The sequence below is a fragment of the Mustelus asterias genome, chromosome 1 (assembly GCF_964213995.1).
Source record: "Mustelus asterias chromosome 1, sMusAst1.hap1.1, whole genome shotgun sequence".
Classification (NCBI taxonomy): Eukaryota; Metazoa; Chordata; class Chondrichthyes; order Carcharhiniformes; family Triakidae; genus Mustelus; species Mustelus asterias.
In genome coordinates this window covers 67,758,046-67,778,728 of record NC_135801.1, presented here as the reverse complement: position 1 = coordinate 67,778,728, position 20,683 = coordinate 67,758,046, and the positions used below count along the sequence as shown (strand labels likewise).

Genomic DNA, 20,683 nt, shown 5'->3' with positions numbered 1-20,683 from the left:
AGTATAACAGGAACAATATTAAAAAGGTAAACTTGCTCATTCTAATTTTGGTAGGGGAACCATGAGCTTTTAAAATGCGCAATTTAGTTTCCACCCTAAATTTTCAGTTTGCCAGTCAGATTAGTGCCCACGTTTCAAACCCAAAGAAGCCATGAAGATATCTAAAACTTCCCCATCCAGAGAAAACGCTGCCAACTATAAAAGCATTCTTTCTCACTGTGCGATGCAAGCGTTGGGTCTAGATGAACCATTTTCACTGTATTTACTTAAGACCATAAGACATAAGAGCAGAATTAGGCCACTCGGTCCATTGAGTCTGCTCCACCATTCAATCATGGCTGATATTTTTCTCATCCCCATTCTCCTGCCTTTTCCCCATAACTCTTGATCCCCTTATTAATCAAGAACCTATCTATCTCCGTCTTGAAGACACTCAATGACCTGTCCTCCACAGCCTTCTGAGGCAAAGGGTTTCACAGATCCACCACTCTCTGGCTGAAAAAATTCCTCATTTCTGTTTTAAAGGATTGTCCCTTTAGCCGGAGGTTGTGCCCTCAGGTTCTAGTTTTTCCTACTAGTGGAAATATCCTCTCCATGTCCACTCTATCCAGGCCTCGCAGTATCCTGCAAGTTTCAGTAAGGTCTCCCCTCATCCTCCTAAACTCCGAGTACAGACCCAGAGTCCTCAACCGTTCCTCATACGACAAGCTCTTCATCCCAGGGACCATTGTGAACCTCCCCTGGACCCTTTCCAAGGCCAGCACATCCTTCATAAGATATGGGGCCTGAAACTGCTCACATTACTCCAAATGGGGTCTGACCAGAGCCTTATACAGCCTCAGAAGTACATTCCTGCTCTTGTATTTGAGTCCTCTCAACATGAATGCTAACATTGCATTTGCCTTCCCAACTGCTGACTGAACCTGCACATTAACCTTAAGAGAATCTTGAACAGTGACTCCCAAGTCCCTTTGTGTTTCTGATTTCCCAAGCATTTTCCCATTTAGAAAATAGTCTATGCCTCCATTCCTCCTTCCAAAGTGCATAACCTCACACTTTTCCACATTGTATTCCATCTGCCACTTTTTTGCCCACTCTCCTAACCTGTCCAAGTCCTTCTGCAGCCCCCCTGCTTCAATACTACCTGTCCCTCTACATATTTTTGTATCATCTGCAAACCTTGTAACAGTACCTTCAGTTCCTTCCTCCAATTCGTTAATATATATTGTGAAAAGTTGTGGTCCCAGCACTGACCCCTGAGGCACACCACTAGCCACCGGCTGCCATCCTGAAAAAGACCCCTTTATCCCCACTCTGCCTTCTGCCAGTTAGCCAATCCTCTATCCATGCCAGGATCTTACCCTTAACACCATGGGCTCTTAATTTATTTAAAAGTCTCCTATGCGGCACCTTGTCAAGACTTGGGTGCTAGCATGCAATTTATTACTGCGTACTAAAAATTCTGCACTATTTTCATCTGGGATAAATGACTATTTCTTGAAAGTTGAGGACACTGGGTGCATCAATATTTTATGGGGTATTCTCTCGGCTCCCCAAGACTAAAAAAAGTTTGAAAGGTTTATGTTAACATACAATAGTCCCAACGACCACGTCCCACTTAGGCTACTTGCCCATGGTCTCAAGTCAGGTGACTTACAGCTAAAAATGATACGCTCACAAATTTATGTAAAAACGTTTATTTTGAAACAAGTGTTGCTCTGAAACATTATCTCAAACTGTACTATTTTGTAGACCAAATATGTTTATAATCAATAGAACATTGTGCAATACAAACTACTTCCTTTGTATTCTTGGTCACAAATGTATTCAGAGCTACTCGCGTTAGAATATTGATCCATCACTATATAAACAAATTATGGAGTGGCACTTTGGACCCTCAAATACATTTATAACAATCCATACAGATGTGATTTATTACTCTGCAAATAATACAAAAACATCTTGCATGCAATAAACCACAATCTTTTATTTTTTTTAAAACTTTAAAACTTGATGCAGTTCATATCTGGCAAAACAAGGAGGACTAGAACAGTAAACTTCTGAATTGCGGCCCAGTGTTCTAATATTTGCAATTTCACCTTCCACCTATTAGGGGAAATAAAGGGATATCAATAAAAAGCATAGTAACAGAACAAATCAGAAGCTAGATAGGAGGGAAAACACTGCACAACTGCACCAGTGACTCCACTGGAACAAGTTTTGGGCTGAGCTGACAGCCTTCTGAAAGTCAATCTAGAATGGCCCATAGAATCCCACAGAACTGTACAGAAAAAGAGAGGAATGTGTAAGCTTATTTGCAGGAACCCACTAGGTGGACAAAGGCAATGCAGCAGATGACTGTTCAGTAGGCATTTGATCAGGCCCGTTAGAAATATCCAGGTATACAAGAGGAAAAATACAAGATTGACGGACTAGAAATAGGGAATTAGGATAAATGGTTATTCAGACTGGAGAAGGCTGGAAAATGTTGTATGTGGGAGGGGTCAATGCTGGATTCATTTTTATTGGCATACATAAATAATTTAGATGTTGGTTGGGAACATAATTGAATTGTCTGACCCTGAGAATTGGAGATTTTGGAAAACGGCGGATTTTGGAAAAAGGAGAATTGCGAAAGATTTAAGTATGGATAGGGTAGTGGAATAAATGAAAGGTAGCAAATGCAATTTGAACTGTGAAGTAATTCTTTATGGCAACAAAAACAAGGAAACTGAAGCATATATGTAGTAAAACATTACGGAGAGATGTGGATGAACAAGCCGACCCAGCTGGAGCAACAGAGTGTGTATTTCATCAATATAAGTTTAAAAAATTTTTTTTGTCACAAGTAGGCTTACATTAACATTGCAATGAAGTTACTGTGAAAATTCCCTAGTCGCCACACTCCGGCGCCTGTTCAGGCACACCGAGGGAGAATTTAGCATGGCCAATTCACCCAACTAGCCCATCTTTCAGACTGTGGGAGGAAACCGGAGCACCTGGAAGAAACCCCACACAGTCACGAGGAGAACATGCAGACTCCGCACAGTGAGTCAAGCTGGGAATCGAACCCGGGTCCCTGGCGCCGTGAGGCAGCAATGCTAACCACAGGGGTGGGTTTTTAAAGCCACAGATAAATCCATTAAAAAGGTCTATAGAATTTGAGATTTTATAAGTAGGAAAAGTGATTATGAACTAAAGATGGGTTATCGCAGTTATAGAGCACATTGTGCCATTTTGGACACTTCATTACAAAAAGGGCAGTAGAGTTGGAGAACACTTTGCGTAAACTTGCTTGCATGATGCAAGAGAAGACCTTAAATCTGAGGGGAGACTGGAGATACTAAGGCTATTTCCACAGGAATGTGCAATTTATAGAATGTTCTAAAATTGAATTGATTTTTGTAGGCAGTGAACCCTAATGCTTATTTCCCTTTGGCTTGGGCGCCAGTGACAAGGGTTCTTCAAATTAAGATAGTCATCAAGAGCGATGAGCAAGAAGAAGAGGAATTTATTTATGAGGAAATTTGTTGCAATGTAGAATGCCTTGCTATAGGGACTGGGTTACGTGGAGAACACCGAGTCGTGTTTGGAAAAATTAGATAAATACCAAAAGGAGGGAAAGATACAGAGCTATGATGGAGAGAACAGGGGGGCTGTGGCATTAGATTCTTGAATGAGCTGCCACTGCTAAGATAGGAAAAATGACCTAGAGGATTTCAAACATCCATAGAACTTTATTCAAACATAGTACAACTGTCTAAAGGATTGTGAACATTTAAATGAGAAAAGTAATTGTAAGATATTGAAGTTACAATGCAATCCTCAACATTTTCTGGCACTTCGCACTTACCTCTAAAACCACGTCCTCCTCGGCCTCCTCTAAAACCACCTCCTCTGCCTCCCCTGAACCCACCTGGGTAAGAAGCAAAATGAAATGACAAGACTGAAAAAAATGTAATCAATCATCAAAGTTCTTAGGTTCAGCAATGTCACGTCCACTGGCTCAAATTATTTTAATAATTTGTGTGTTTAAATTTTACAACTACAAATTAGTTTATGCGCAGTCAAAGTAATTCCAGTAAAATCTATCTTCATAGAACTGGACATCAAAACAATGTATTTAAAATATTGGTGAGTTCTGACTCTCCGTTAACATTACTGAGTAAAACGGGTATAATATGAAATTTGACAAATCCAGTTCCCAGCATTAAAAATAACAGGCTTTTCCAGAAACCATATTTTAAAAAATCTCTCTCCTAATTTTTAGCAACTTTGCAGAGGGCAAAAGGGCAGATTGGCAGCATAGTTATTATAGTATTGAATAAGGCCATTCGGCCCACTGAGTCCACATTGGAATGTCACAGGCATGTAGGAATGTAAACAACAAGCCCAACATCGCTTGTGCATCAAAGGAGGATCGGGGAAATTAGACTATATCGCTCTTCTTTCAGCACAACACGAAGAGCCAAATTGCCTCCTTCTGTGGTGTAATCTAAATTTCAAATAACTCCACAGAAATTTCCTGGAAAACTGACTACAGCATCAGTCATTGAAACTAACCTAATTTTTTTGCACCATCCTTTTAAAAATAAAACCTTATTGCTGAGCCAGTCAGAAAAAATATTTTCAAAAAATTAAAAAACTCTTACTCATACACATCTATAATCTTTTTAAGTTGTCTTTTTCATTGAAATTCTTTTTATTAGCACACCACAGGGTACAGTAAATGCAGGGCATACAGTATTAGATAGACAGTAAAGCCTACTCACAATTATAATGTAATCAGATACTTGATTGTTAGTGTGGACAGCTATAGTCAAGCTGGGGCTGTGGCTACCATATGTGGTTATTTTTTATTCATTCATGGGAGGTCAGTGCTGCTGGCTGGGCCAGCATTTCATATAATCCCCACAGTGCAGAAGGTGGCCATTTGGCCAATAGAGTCTGCACCGACAACAATCCCACCCAGGCCCTATCCTCGCAACCCCATGTGTTCACCCTGCTAGCCCCCTGACACTAAGGGGCAATTTAGCATAGCCAATCCATCGAACCCGCACATCTTTGGACCGTGGGAGGAAACCCACGCAGACACAGGGAGAATGTGCAAACTCCACACAGACAGTGACCTGAGGCGCTGTGAGGCAGCAGTGCTAACCACTGTGCCACCCACATCCTTGCACATCCCTAATTGCCCTTGAGCTGAGTGGCTTTCAGGGGACATTTTAAGAGTCAACCACATTGCTGTGGGTCTGGAGTCACATTTGGACCAGACCAGGTAAGGATGGCAGATTTCCTTCCCGAAAAAAGACATTAAGCGAACTAGATTGTTTTTTTTACGACAATCAACAGTAGTTTCATGGTCATCATTAGACTTTTAATTCCAGATTTTTATTGAATTCAAATTTTACCATCTGTCATATGGGATTCAAACCCGAGGGATCCCCAAAGCATTAACCTGAGTCTCTAGGTTACTAGTCCAGAGGCAATACAACTATGCCACTGTCTCCTCTTGTACCACTTTGCTCCCAACATTCATTCTAATGCTTTCCATGTGCTTCGGCACAAGCATGCTTCGCGAGACTCATTTGCAGTGTTTTATTATCACTGTACTTGTACCTATTGACTGAAATGTTTTTTGGGGGAAAGTATAGACTCTAGCATCATCTTTATTTTGTCATTCAAATTCAATTTTAAGGTGAGAGAGGAGAGATACAAAGGGGTCCAGAGGGGCAATTTTTTCACAGAGGGTGGTGAGTGTCTGGAACAAGCTGCCAGAGGTAGTAGTAGAGGCGGGTACAATTTTGCCTTTTAAAAAGCATTTAGTCAGTTACATGGGTGAGAAGAGTATAGAGGGATATGGGCCAAATGCGGGCAATTGGGATTAGCTTAGGGGTTTAAAAAAAAGGACGGCATGGACAAGTTGGACCGAAGGGCCTATTGCTGTAAACCCAAGGGCTTATTCCATGCTGTAAATCTCTGACTAAATAGTAGCTTCACGTGGGATAACCATAATGCACATTAAATGTATCAATTGAGCTATGTACATAAAGATGGACAGCGTTGATAGGATGGTTACTTGAGCACACTTACTGGCACGGTAGGGGGGGTGGGGGTGGAGGGAGGGAGGGAGGAGGTTGAATCAAGCTATGGGGTACGTACATGTAATGATTCACACTGAAAATAAATCTATTTCAAGATTCGCTCCTTTTTTCCCCTTCACTGACTGGTTATCAGGAATATAGCATCCTGCACTCCTCTCACTTTCACTAATCTCTGTCTATCTTCTGCAGCACAGAAATCTACTACTCTTTCCAAGGCAACCAATGTCACTGATGAGATCAAAAAATGTTTAAATAATGGAATACTGCTTACCGCCTCGACCTCCAAATCCACCGCCTCGACCTCCTCGTCCTCCTCCACGACCTCCCCTCCCTCGGCCCTTTTCACCAGGTGGCCGGGGCAAAAATCGTTGAAGAGGGAGCAGCTTTGCTGGATCAACGTAAAACTACAGAAAAAGAAAAATCAACCCAAATGCAGCCAAAAAGAGTGCTATTGCACATAAATATGCACCTTTTTTTAAAAAACAAGCTGCTTTTACTGTGCTCCAAGGAAGGAAAAGAAACCAATAACAAAAAAGGACATTTTCACATTTGTTATCTAAACCATTTGAGGATTTTATATTGTGCTCACATATTTGCAGGACATCCAAACATCAAATATTGTCAGACAGAATTTGCTGGGCAATTTGTACGAATTTAAATTCCAACCCCAGCTGGAGAAGGAGCTGTTAACTGAGGTCCTTATCATAAGGGTCAAGACCATATTCCCCATTCCCACCCCCCAAACACATTCTTATAATTTTCAAAGCAGAATATCTTGCTAGAATTTTCTTTAGTATAACCTTCACAAGAAAACTCACCTTTTGTAGTTTCTTAAAGGAAGTAGCTTTCATGTTATCTGATAATTTAACTGAAAAATACTATTAATTTTGGTTAAGGGAAAATTAGATAGCATTACTTATAAGCAATTGTAACCAAATAAAAAACTATTCCAATATACCAACTAATAACTGTAGTTTAACTATAAATGAACATGCTGCATTTCCTTTTATTTCAGATCTGAAGAGATCAACAGAACTATACGAGTATTTAATTTACATCACAGCCTCTGTGCCCTTCCTCTAGATGTACATCCTACACACAATCTGCTCTGAAGCAGCCCAGGAATAAACCTCCTTATAATTCATGCCTCACATTCTGAAATTTGCACACCCCATTCTCCCTAAGGCAGCACAATCAAAATGACAAGGAATGAAACAGAGGAAATCACATTTAAAACATATACAAGAGTGCATGAAAGTGCCATGAGAGCACAAGGATTCAAATTGCAGCAACATGTGCTTGCATTTCACTCGTCTAAAAAAAAACTTCAAATTTTAATGACTGCTCTTTGTCCAGATGACTGAAAATTCTTAATGATTGTTTTATTTTTCACATTGATCTTAGGAAACGCTTTACTCATTTAAAGCATTAATGAATATAAAATCTTATCTGCCACAAGCTTTATAGTTCCTGGTACAGTATTTATCTGCAATGCACTCAAAAGCAAAAGAGATCAAGCCAGGCTGGCTAGTGTTCATTTTAACTCTCAAATAGTCCCGTCTAGCTCCAAACCCACATTACAAATTTTCCCTTTAGTGCTGATAAAAGTGTCGGATGAGATTAGTTGGGGGAGGGGGTGGGTTTGGGCTGACTAGAGAATAAAGGGTCTAAAATACATGGTTTATTGTGGAAAAGGGTTGATACTACAGTTCATCACATAATTGAAACACAATCTAAGCATAGTGAGTCAAAATTAAAACCCAATAAGGGGTACTTCTGAAGCTATGCCTGATCCTGTGGAACCTGTCACTGACAGCAGAGTGCAAAGTGAAAGTGTTCCTCAGCCCAGAGTTCCGCAACTTCATCATCCACATGTTCCCATTTAGGATTCTTACCATTATATAAAACAGTTAAAAATTATTCCCGCATTTAACCCTCTGTACAGTCAGATATGATAGGTTCATTTCACTAGCACCCCCGACAGAAGTATAAGCGGTCTAAGAAAATGCTGCCTTCAATACAATACTTTAATGCGAAATATAATCAATGTTATAATGTTGTCACATCAGTTCAGGATCTTTTCCAACACCAACTCAAAAAGGATACAAAATCTCGCAGCTGTCCAAATATTTCATCAACTTTCCCAATTTGTTCTTTGTTTTCCAAGTAAACTGGTGCGTTGAAATATGGAACTTTATTTTCTTCTGAAGTGCACTTGCAAACGATTTCATCTTCACAAGGATGCATGAAATGTCCTAATACTGTATTGTTAAAAAGTAGCAAATTATTAAGACAACTATAATCCCATTAAATCTGCACATCAGAATTTATCTGAAATAATGATACAAATAGAACTATCACAGCATTAAATGTTTTCATCCCACTATTTTTGTTGAAGTACAAGAGGCGAAAAGTGTGCCGACTCACTACACCATCGACTCCCCATATCAATGTTACTAATAGTCTCCTGAAAATGATTGTTAAAGTACGGTAAATATTGGAAACTGACTGAACCTAATCAACATTTGCAGCCACCAGCTCAGATATCAGTGCTGCATGAACCTGAAGAGGGCTGAATAGAGTCAGGATCAGAATGTGGCAAGTCATCGGCCACTCATGGCTGCTCCCAGGGCAAGTGAATAGGGCAGTTCATGTACAAACTTCCCAGAGAATGATTTCACAGACACGTTCTCCTGCAGGGAACTCAGTTGAGGACCACATAGGGATGAACTATAGGAAAACCATGATAATGCATGTCAAGATGTTCAGCGCATTGTCAGACTAGACAGATAGTCTCCAGAAACAAGGTTGGAACATGGAGGAGTCCAGCTCCAACATGGCATAGGGCTTCATGCACAGCTTGGAGCCCATCCTTTCCATTATGGAAGTGATAGGAACCTCTAGATTATCGCTGCCTGACCAATCCATGGTAATGTGTCTGTCCAGCAGGACATGCAGGTTCTCACTGCAATTTTTCTTCCAGAATATTTTTCAGGATGGCTGAGGTGCCACCCTAGGGACAAGGCACTGAGGCCATTGAGTGTGAATCTGCTACTCTCTCTCAGGATGAACCACATTCATGCTCCCACCAATGCCACTCTCTCAGTACCCTTGCTGTTGCCACTCGTCAGTCCAGATTGCTCCCACCCATGATAAGGTGATGCTATCTGAAGCTGGGCTCTCAGTGCCCAAAGCTGCTCCAGGGCATTCTGAAAGGGTAGCTATAGTCTCCCCATGTGAGGGGCAGCAGCTTCCCTTCAGCCATTCTGCAGCCACAGGAGTAGCAAGCGCACTGTAGCAGCACTGGATCAGACAAAGGCACCTGCCTGGCAAACACAAAGGTGATGCATAAGGAATTAGGAGTTTTTAATGTATGATTGATGTGATGTCAGATAAAGTTGTTGAGTAAAGGTATTTTCTATTGGCTGTTACTGGTTAATGAGGACGATGAGATGTTTGTGATAGACAGTCTAAGATGGATGTATTTTGTGGATGGTTGGGTCTGTTTTGGGATGAAGATGATCATTTTTACTCAATGTGGTTCCTCAGAGGCTCTATCCAGTTGCATGAACTGAGGCTACTGTTGACGTGGTTGGAAAGGATTTGGTTCAATATCACCAACCTGGACACCTGAACAATCTGTAGCACAGAATGCAAGGATCAAATTGAACTTCAGAGGTACAGGGAGGGGTATCCTCACCCTGCTTTGAGGCTTCAGGTCAGTGTGAAGGAGGTAGCATAACTCCATCACTACTCACTATATCTATGGTAGCCTCCCTTGGCATTGCTGCCGATTCATTGCTAAGGACGACTGGAGCACCCAGTAGATCCTTTGTGGATAGGGCCTTCTCCCTCCCTCCTTGCAGAACATCTGTCTCCTCCTTCCCATGCCCTGTCCACACACAAAGCAAGTTGTATTGGAACTATTGCCACTGCAACTATTGTGTTGATCCAACTTGGCAGCCTGGCATTTTATCAACTCACTCGGGTCACTGGCATCTTGATATCACATACTGCATGCCTTCGGGCACACAGAGGGCATGCACCTACATGTGCCATCTCACTTCATTAACACCCGTGTGGGAAGTGTACACAGCACACATGGAAAAGTCATACTAATATGTACAGGCAATGTGCAAGGTCTGCATTAGCAACAAGGCACCTGAAGTGTTGTAAATCATTTCACACTGCACTATAATAGATCATTACTATTTGTTTCAGGAAGTCAAGAATGGAGAGAAAACCAGAATCCCTTCACCAATAAAAATAAAACCATTCAGTTCTGCTTTATTACTGGAGAGATTGCATGAGATCTGAAGCATTATACAACTTTCTGCTGCAGCATTTAAATTATTCGGGTAATCAATAAATACTATTAGTTGGTAAATGCTTTAGCCAGTCTGCCTTACTAATCTCTGAAAAATGTAATGTTTATGCCAAGCAGACTAAGACTGAGCCACAGAAATATTTCAAATATTTAATCAGAACTGCAATTAACCTTTGGTTTAGGGACTGTGGTATCTGAGTCTATTGTGAAGCTCTTACCTACTACGCTATCAGGAGGTCCCTGATCATAACCTCTACTGAAACCTCCTCGCCCACCTCCGCGGAATCCTCCACCACCACGCCCTCCTCTTCCTCCACCGAAGCCACCTCCTCTTCCTCCTCCACCGTAGCCACCTCCTCCTCCTCTTCCTCCTCCACCGTAGCCACCTCCTCCTCCTCCTCTTCCTCCTCCAAAGCCGCCGCCTCCACCTCTGCCTCCTCTACCAAAGCCGCCTCCTCCACCACCCCGACCTCCACGGAAAGACATCTCAATCAAATATCCTGAAAGGAAATAAGATTAGTCAGTATATGAGCATTAATTCCTTTGATTGAAAGACTAACAGAATACAGTTATAAAAAAATCCCAGGGTTCAAAATTCACCATGAAAGGGTTGCTAAGAGGCAGGCAGATCCACGCAATTTCTGCACTTTCAAAACGCTGGAGGTATTGTTTCAACAGGGTATAGTGTAGTTCTTTGAGGAGGTAACAAGGAAGTTAGATAAAGGAGAACCAGTGGACATGACTTATTTAGATTACCAGAAGGCCTTTGACAAGGTGCCGCATAGGAGACTGTTAAATAAGTTCCCATGCTATTAAGGGTAAGATCCTGGCATGGATGGACGATTAGCTGATTGGCAGAAGGCAGAGAGTGGGGATAAAGGGGTCTTTTTCAGGATGGCAGCCGGTGACTAGTGGTGTGCCTCAGAGGTCAGTGCTGGGACCACAACTTTTCACAATATACATTAACGATTTGAAAGAAGGAACTGAAGGCACTGTTGCTAAGTTTGCAGATGATACAAAGGTATGTAGAGGGACAGGTAGTATTGAGGAAGCAGGGGGCTGCAGAAGGACTTGGACAGGTTAGGAGAGAGGGCAATACAATGTGAGGTTTTGCACTTTGGAAGGAGGAATGGAGGAATAGACTATTTTCTAAATGGGAAAATACTTAGGAAATCAGAAACACAAAGGGACTTGGGAGTCATTGTTCAAGATTCTCTTAAAGTTAACGTGCAGGTTCAGTCGGCAGTTAGGAAGGCAAATGCAATGTTAGCATTCATGTCGAGAGGGCTAGAATACAGGAGCAGGGATGTACTTCTGAGGCTGTATAAGGCTCTGGTCAGACCCCATGTGGAGTACTGTGAACAGTTTTGGGCCCCATACCCAAGGAAGAACGTGCCGGCCTTGGAAAGGGTCCAGAGGAGGTTCACAAGAATGATCCCTGGAATGAAGGGTTTATCGTATGTGGAATGGTTGAGGACTCTGGGTCTGTACTCGTTGGAGCTTAGAAGGATGAGGGGGGATCTTACTGAAACTTACAGGATACTGCGAGGCCTGGATAGAGCGGATGTGGAGAGGATGTTTCTACTAGTAAGAAAAACTAGAACCAGAGGGCAAAACCTCAGGCTAAAGGGACGATCCTTTAAAACAGAGATGAGGAGGAATTTCTTCAGCCAGAGATTGGTGAATCTGTGGAACTCTTTGCCGAGAAGGCTGTGGAGGCCAGGTCACTGAGTGCCTTTAAGACAGAAATATAGATAGGTTCTTGATTAATAAGGGGATCAGAGGTTATGGGGAAAAGGCAGAAGAATGGGGATGAGAAAAATATCAGCCATGATTGAATGGCGGAGCAGACTCGATGGGCCGAGTGGCCTAATTCTACTGCTATGTCTTATGGTCTTATAACATTATTAAATGTAACTGCATTTCCTGGTTAAGAGCGCAAAGATGGGCCAGTTTAATTATGAGGCAGACAGGGATAATGTTTGTCAGACTGGCAATTCATTTCAGAACACATTCAAAACCATTAACTGATCAGTATGTTCTCAGTCCAACAGGAAGAAAACACGATTTGATTGCTATCAGGAAATGCAGTGGAGAAAACTGACAAGGCACCACATTCAGCTACTTCTTAACCTCTCTGTACCTCTGCTATTCTCAAAGATTACATGCGAGGAGCTTGTGGATATATATTAAAGATTGAAAAATTATGCTCAGCTGCCTCCAGCACTGCTCTTAAACCATGGCTAGAATTTTACGCTCCCCATCAGTGAGTTCTGAAGATGACAGGTGGTAAATAGCATGGACAGGATTCCCTCTGGGATCCTGCCCAGCCCAAGCCGTACGTGATTTCATCATTGGCGGACAGGGCTTCAGATGGGAAGCCCACCCATCTTCCTATTACTTCTCGCCCAGTCTTTAATATTCAGAGTCTCCACTGGAAGGGCTCTTCAGGTTGGGGGCACTCATTCACCAACAGCGAGATCACCCTCCTCACAACACTCTTCCCCACACCCCCCGCCACCAGGGCACCCCCTCCCTGGGACCCCGATACTCACCATCACTGTGGTTCCCAGGCACTACGCTGTAGTATCACAGAAACCCTACAGTGCAGGAAGAGGCCATTCGGCCCATCAAGTCTGCACCGACCACAATCCCACCCAGGCCCTAGCCCTACATATTTTTACCCACTAATCCCTCTAACCTACACATCTCAGGACACTAAGGGGCAATTTTAGCATGGCCAATCAACCTAACCCGCACATCTTTGGACTGAGAGGGGAAACCGGAGCACCCGGAGGAAACCCACGCAGACACAAGGAGAATGTGCAAACTCCACACAGACAGTGATCTGAGCCGGGAATCGAACCCAGGTCCCTGGAGCTGTGAAGCAGCAGTGCTAACCACTGTCCTACCGTGCCTGTAGTACAACTTCTGGCCACTGCAGTGCTGTGTCTGGATAGGCTGGAGACCTGTCAGCTAATTTGATTGACTGACAGCTCTCCAAGGTAGAGCTTTTTTCCAAGTGCAGATGGAAGTCCTGCCTGCTGCCAATCAATGTTCATTAAAGCATGAAATGGCAGCGGGACTGTCAGGGATGAGTTCCCCACCGACTCTCCGGATGACGGGTTCCGAGTAGTGGCCATCCTGAAAATTCAGTCCCAGGTCTCTTTCCCCTGGCCTCAGAAAGTTTATTAAAATTTCACCCCCTGCTAATCATGAAAACCATTTCAGTTTCTTCCTTATCCAGATAGAATTGGGAAGCTTAAAAGAAAGAGATAGGACAGCCAAAATATTACAGGTAGAATTAAGAATATTTGAGATAGAGTTCAGAATGTTAAAAATAGAGAGAGCAGCCAGTCCAAATGATATCCAGTTGGGAATGCTGAGGGAGGAGGAACAAATGCTACGTTAACCCTTGCCCCTATTTTATCAGATAGCTAGAGACTAGGATTGTATCTTTCGACTGGAAGGAGGCCAATGGACAACTGGAAGAAGAAATGGACTTGAGGGAATCATTGAGGATGCTATATGATATTTAGATAGAGAATTACATATCTGGGCCAACTAATATGATCGTATTTTGAAGCTTTGCTTGTGGTTCACTTGTCCCACCTCATTCCTCAGAACCAGACCCAAAAGTCCTGGAGACTTAACAGGTGGGCACACTTTTCTTCTTCATCTCACACCTAATGTTTTTGCCATCCAGGGAGCTCTGGTTTTCTTTATCCTTTCATTCCCCCTCCTAGGAATATACCACAACTACACCCGAACTATCTCCTCCTTCCATTACCCGCCAACCTTTTAGATTTCAGTTTATTTGGACCAGATTCAGTATCCCACCACTGGAATCGAGCTCTCCCCCAATACTCTGGATTGCTCTGTCTTTTCCATAGCTAACCTAAACTTAACGATGCTATGATTTACTGTCCCTTAACATTACCATGCATTTACACATGCACTGCAAACCTAATTTAGATCTTACTGCAATGTTTTTTACTCAGATCCCTCTAAATATTTCTTACACTAGTGCTAGCTGCCTCACCCAATTTTCAATGCATCTTGTTTTTCCTCTCCAATATTATGTCCTGGTTCCCATTTCTCCCTTCCAATTTCGGGTAAACCCTCCCCAGTAACACTAGCAAACTGGCTCACAAGGAAATTGGTCCCAGCACTGTTCAAGTGCCACTCATCCAGCCTGTACAGGTCCCAACCTCCCCCAGAACCAGTCCTAAAGCCCAGGAATCTAAAGTTCACCCTCCTGCACAATCTCTCCAGCCATATCTTCATCATCCTATTTCTATACTCACTAGCGCGTAGCATCAGGAATAATTCGGAGATTTCTATGTTTAAAGTTTATTTATTAGTCACAAGTAAGGCTTACATTAACAAAGCAATGAAGTTACCGTGAAATTCCCCTAGTCGCCACAGTCCGGCGCCTGTTCGGGTCAATGCATCTAACCAACACGTCTTCCGGAATGTGGGAGGAAACGGAGCACCCAGAGGAAACCCACGCAGACATGGGGAGAACGTGCAAATTCCACACAGACAGTGACCCAAGCCGGGAATCGAGCCCAGGTCCCTGGCACAGTGAAGCAGCAGTGCTGACCACTGTGCTACCGTGCCAGCCCGTTTGAGGTCTTGCTTCTTAATCCCTTTCCTTGCTCTCTAAAATATGCCGGCAGGACTTCATCCTTCTTTCCACCTCTATGTTGTTGCTCCCAATGTGGACGACTACCAGCTGTTCACCCTCCCACCTCAGAGTGCTCTAGAGTCCCTAAAGTGCAGAAGGAGGCCATTCGGCATATCGAGCCTGCAACAACAATTCTACCCAGGCCCTATCCCCGCAACCCCACTTATTTATCCTGCTAATCCCCCTGACAGATCAATCAACCTAACCCGCACATCTTTGGAGTGTGGGAGGAAACCGGAGCACCTGGAGGAAACCCACAAGGTTTCATCCAGATTAGATGACAGAAGGTGAATATTTTCCAAGGGAACAGTGGGTCTGGACGAGCAATTCCGAGATAAAGAATAAAGACAATTACAGCACAGGAACAGGCCCTTCGGCCCTCCCAGCCTGCACCGACCATGCTGCCTGACTTAACTAAAACTCCCTACCCTTCCGGGGACCATATCCCTCTATTCCCATCCTATTCATGTATTTGTCCAGATTTCCTTAAAACTATTATATCTGCTTCCACTCCCTCCCCCGGCAGCGAGTTCCAGGCACCCACCACCCTCTGTAAAAAAAACTTGCCTCGTAAATCTCCTTTAAACCTATGCCCCCTAGTAATTGGCTCTTCCACCCTGGGAAAAAGCTTCTATCCACTCTGTCCATGCCCCTCATAATCTTTGTAGACTTCTATCAGGTCGCCCCTCAACCTCCGTCGTTCCAGTGAGAACAAACCACGTTTCTCGAACCTCTGCTCATAGCTAATGTCCTCCATACCAGGCAACATCCTGGTAAATCTTTTCTGTACCCTCTCCAAAGCCTCCACATCTTTCTGGTAGTGGCGACCAGAATTGAACACTATATTCCAAGTGCGGCCTAACTAAGGTTCTATAAAGCTGCAACATGACTTGCCAATTTTTGAACTGCACGCCCCAGCCGATGAAGGCAAGCATGCCGTATGCCTCCTTGACTACCTTCTCCACTTGCATTGCCACTTTCAGTGACCTGTGAACCTGTACACCCAGATCCCTCTGCCTATCAATACTCTTAAGGGTTCTGCCATTTACTGCATATTTCCTGTCTGCATTCAACCTTCCAAAACGCCTCACGTTTGTCTCAATTAAACTCCATCTGCCATCTCTCCACCCAAGTCTCCAACTGATCACATCCTGCTGTATCCTCTGATAGTCCTCATCGCTATCCGCAAATCCACCAACCTTTGTGTCGTCCGCAAACTTACGAATCAATCCAGTCACATTTTCCTCTAAATCATTTATATATATTACAAACAGCAAAGGTCGCAGCACTGATCCCTGAGGAACGCCACTTGTCACAGCCCTCCATTCAGAAACACTCCCTTCCGCTGCTACCCTCTGTCTTCTATTATTGAGCCAGTTCTGTATCCACCTTGCCAGCTCACTCTGATCCCATGCGACTTCACCTTCTGCACCAGTCTGCCATGAGGGACCTTGTCAAAGGCCTTACTAAAGTCCATGTAGACAACATCTACTGCCCTACCCTCATCAATCATCTTCGTCACTTCCTCAAAAAACTCAACCAAGTTAGTGAGACATGACCTCCCCTTCACAAAACATGCTGCCTCTCGCTAATACGTCCACTTATTTCCAAGTGGGAGTAAATCCTGTCTCGAAGAATCTTCTTCAATAATTTCCCTACCACTGACGTAAGGCTCACCAGCCTATAATTACCTGGATTATTCTTGCTACCCTTCTTCAACAAAGGAACAACATTGGCTATTCTCCAATCCTCTGGGACCTCCCATGTAGCCAGTGAGGATACAAAGATTTCTCTCAAGGCCCCAGCAATTTCCTCTCTTGCCTCTCTCAGTATTCTGGGGTTCATCCCATCAGGCCCTGGGGACTTGTCTACCTTAATGTTTCTCAAGAACCCCAATACCACCTCCTTTTTGATCTCAACATGACTGAAACTATCTACACACCCTTTCCCAGACTCATCATCCACCAAGTCCTTCTCTATGGTGAATACTGACGCAAAGTACTCATTTAATAGCTTGCCCATTTCCTCTGCCTCCATGCATTGATCCCCTCCCTTGTCCTTAAGTGGGCCAACCCTTTCCCTGGCTACCCTCTTGCTCTTTATATATGTATAAAAAGCCTTGGGATTTTCCTTAATCCTGCTGACCAATGATCTTTTGTGACCCCTTTTAGCCCTCCTTACTGCTTGCTTAAGTTTCTTTCTACTTTCCTTGTATTCCACAATTGCTTCGTGTGTTCCCAGCCTCCAAGCCTTGACAAATACTTCCTTATTCTCTTTGACTAGGCTCACAATATCTCTCATTATCCAAGGTTCCCAAAACTTGCCATACTTATCCTTCATCCTTACAGGAACGTTCCAGTCCTGAATCCCTATCAACTTACACTTGAAAGCCTCCCACATGCTAGACGTTGATTTGCCCTCAAACATCTGCCCCAAATCTACATTCTTCAGTTCCTGCCTAATATTGTTGTAATTAGCCTTCCCCCAGTTTAGCACCTTAATTTGAGGACTACACTTTTCTTTATCCATCAGTACTTTAAAGCTTACTGAATTGAGGTCACTGTTCCCGAACTGCTCCCCTACTGAAACGTCGACCACCTGGCCGAGCTCATTCCCCAATACCAGTATGGCCCCTTCCCTAGTTGGACTATCTACATACTGTTTCAAGAAGCCCTCCTGGAAGCTTCTTACAAACTCTGCCCCATCCTCGCCCCCAGCACTAAATGAGTCCCAGTCAATACAGGGGAAGTTAAAATGTCCCACCACAACAACCCTGTTACTCTTACACCGTGCCAAAATCTGCCTACATATCTGTTCGTCTATCTCCCGCTGGCTGTTGGGCGGCCTATAGTAAACCCCCAACATTGTGACTACACCCTTCCTATTCCTGAGCTATACCCATATTGCCTCGCTGTATGAGCCCTCAGGGGTGTCCTCCTGCAGTCCAGTAGTGCAACTTCCCCACCCCTTTTACATCCCCTTCTATCCCACCTGAAACAGCTGTATCCTGGAATGTTAACTGCCAATCCTGTCCTTCCCTTAACCTTAAGATACTTTAGGAAGACTTGGGCATGGAGCTGGGAAGCAACGTGTTAAGCAGCTTTGGAGAGGAAATGGAAATTGGGAGGGTAATAATTAAGGAGGGTAAATAGGTGAAGTCTATTTTGAAGGCTACAGGTACACTCTGAGGAGCAATGTCTTCCTAAAGTATCTTGGAATTCCTTGTCCAGTCCGCTCTGATGAAAAATTGACCCGAAACATTAACTCTGTATTTTTTCCCTCAACAGATGTTACCTGAAGTGTTTTAAGCATTTTGTTTCTATACCTCTCCAGTGCTTCTCAAACCCTTCCGCTCCCAGTCACCTGAGCAAAGTCCACTCTCGTGATCTGATGTCATCTCTTTCCCTGGACACTCGAGCAGAACTACATCACAAACTTGGCATAATTATCAAATGTGATTCAAGCTTAAGGCCACATGCTATCCATTTCAGCAAGTCCATTTCCTTCCACCTCCATAACATTTTCAATTGTCCCCCTCCCCGCTTCCCTCAGGTTTCACATATCCTTAGCTATACCCTACCCACCCCTCTGGAATCTCATGTCCTATAAACCTCCATTGCTCAGATTTCTTTGCTTTTGACCTATTCATATCCACTTCATTCACTCTGCCATTTGTGGGATCGTTTTCAATCATTTAGTCACATTTTCTGAAAGTCTCCATTGATCTCTTAACTCATTTTTTCTTTCTACTTTAAATCTGATTCAATCAAGTTTTCTAAGACAATTATGAGTATTACTTCCTAGAGCAGATTCATCATGCGGTCTTTGGACATTTTATACATAAAAAGGTGCCATTCAAATTCAAGTTCTTGCCACTCAAGTGTAGAACAACTGGGAAATAATAGTGACCATAAAATGTTTGGATCCCAAGTGAAAAAAAAATCAGAAAAGAACCATGAATGAACTAAAGAGTGGAGAGATAGAGAGGCCTACATTAGTTCACCAATGCATGATGCAAACAGTGTGGACTGCAGAACATTGTTACAGAATCCCTACAGGACAAAATGAGGCTATTTGGCCCATCGAGTCTGCACTAACAATAATTTCACCCAGGCCCTACCCCTATATCCCCACATATTTACCCTGCTAGTCCCCCCTAAAAAGGCCAATCAACCTAACCTGCACGCATCTGGACTGTGGAAGGAAACAAGAGCACCCGGAGGAAACCAAGGCAGACACATGGAGAATGTGCAGACTCCACAGTGATCCAAGGCCTGAATTCAACCCAGGTCCTTGGCCCTGTGAGACAGCAGTGCTAACCATTGTGCCACCCATTCTTTACTGGGGGTAAAAACACACTTTAACTCCTCATGTCTCAACCAGCCGATCATCCAAAATCGCTGGAATTACTGCTACAATGCGGGACAAAAGATTGACTTAGGGCGTTTATGGGGTTCTTTTTTATCTCTCGACCTCTCTGAACTCAGTTCTTCAAGTATTGTCATTGCAAAAAGAAAATGATTCCTGTGAAAGAAATGAATGGTAAAAATAAAGGCAGTTTGTCGAGGAACCGGTTTCTAGGACATGCTTGTCGGTTAAGAGTGTCTCAGCTCCGGAGCCATGCCGGTCTATGAGGAGTAGCAATGAAGGGAAGACAAGTTGACACATGAGCCAGTGTAGCTATCTATCCACCGCTCTGAACAATGTGGCTACAGCGGCTGTGTGCAACATTGTTGCAGCTGTTAGTGAGCAGCTCGCGCCGCTCCATTCACTCACCGAACCTTGGCCCAGATTTAGAACGTTGCCCGGAGCACGCACCGCACTCCACTCCACTCCACGCTCCTTCAGCCACGTGCGCTCAACCCCTGCTGCAAGAAGCGAAAGCCACAAACCTCATTCACTTATTCAGTCATCTTGCAAAGCCTGTGTGCCTCTATTATAAAACATACGATTATAAAATGATTTTACATTGCGCAGCTCAGCCTCACCTGTTACGTTTCAAATTTCGAATCATCCTCAACTTTTTTTTACTTCCCCCGGTTTGGAATTCGATATTTTTAACAACTTTACGACAGTTTTCCGACACTTCTCGCCCCTGTGACCTGCCGTATTACGAATATCGCCCGGCGCTCCCCCTACAGGTAAAGCATCAAAACTATCCAGAGCGGCCGTGCGCCCTCCACCGGCAGAATGTACGTATTCCACCAGGCAGCGAAAAGTAGGGCTCCCTCTGCAAGAAGCAGATGTGCATTACAGCTGTGAATTTTGTTCGCCAGCCCCGGGTGAGTCTCAGATGAGTAGAAGGCTATCATCCTATTTAAGAGTCTCCACCAAGCCACTGAGAAATCCACAAGGGAACGTTTCTGTTTATTATTCCAATGTGGAGTACAGTTTGTCCATCTGTAGAGTCACAATCTATAGGTTGCCCAAGTTCAGAAAGTTTAAGTGCAAATAGGCAAGAGGGAGTATCAAACACAAACAGAAAATGCTGGAAAATCTCAGCAGGTCTGACAGCATTTGTGGAGAGAGAATAGAGCCAACTTTTCAAGTCTGGATGACACT

General features: G+C 43.6%; 1 protein-coding gene across 1 annotated transcript; it reads right to left on the bottom strand.

The window, feature by feature from the left end:
- Positions 1-1,684: 1,684 nt before the first annotated feature.
- On the bottom strand, positions 1,685-20,202 carry gar1 (GAR1 homolog, ribonucleoprotein). Its single transcript, XM_078212971.1, has 8 exons — positions 20,110-20,202; positions 19,898-19,989; positions 10,650-10,931; positions 8,211-8,365; positions 6,923-6,982; positions 6,376-6,508; positions 3,854-3,916; positions 1,685-2,106 (listed from the first exon to the last, which is right to left on the bottom strand). Exons 3-8 carry the CDS (start codon positions 10,915-10,917, stop codon positions 2,096-2,098), a joined length of 690 nt encoding a protein of 229 aa, XP_078069097.1. The 5' UTR covers positions 10,918-10,931; positions 19,898-19,989; positions 20,110-20,202; the 3' UTR covers positions 1,685-2,095.
- Between the last annotated feature and the right edge of the window lie 481 nt (positions 20,203-20,683).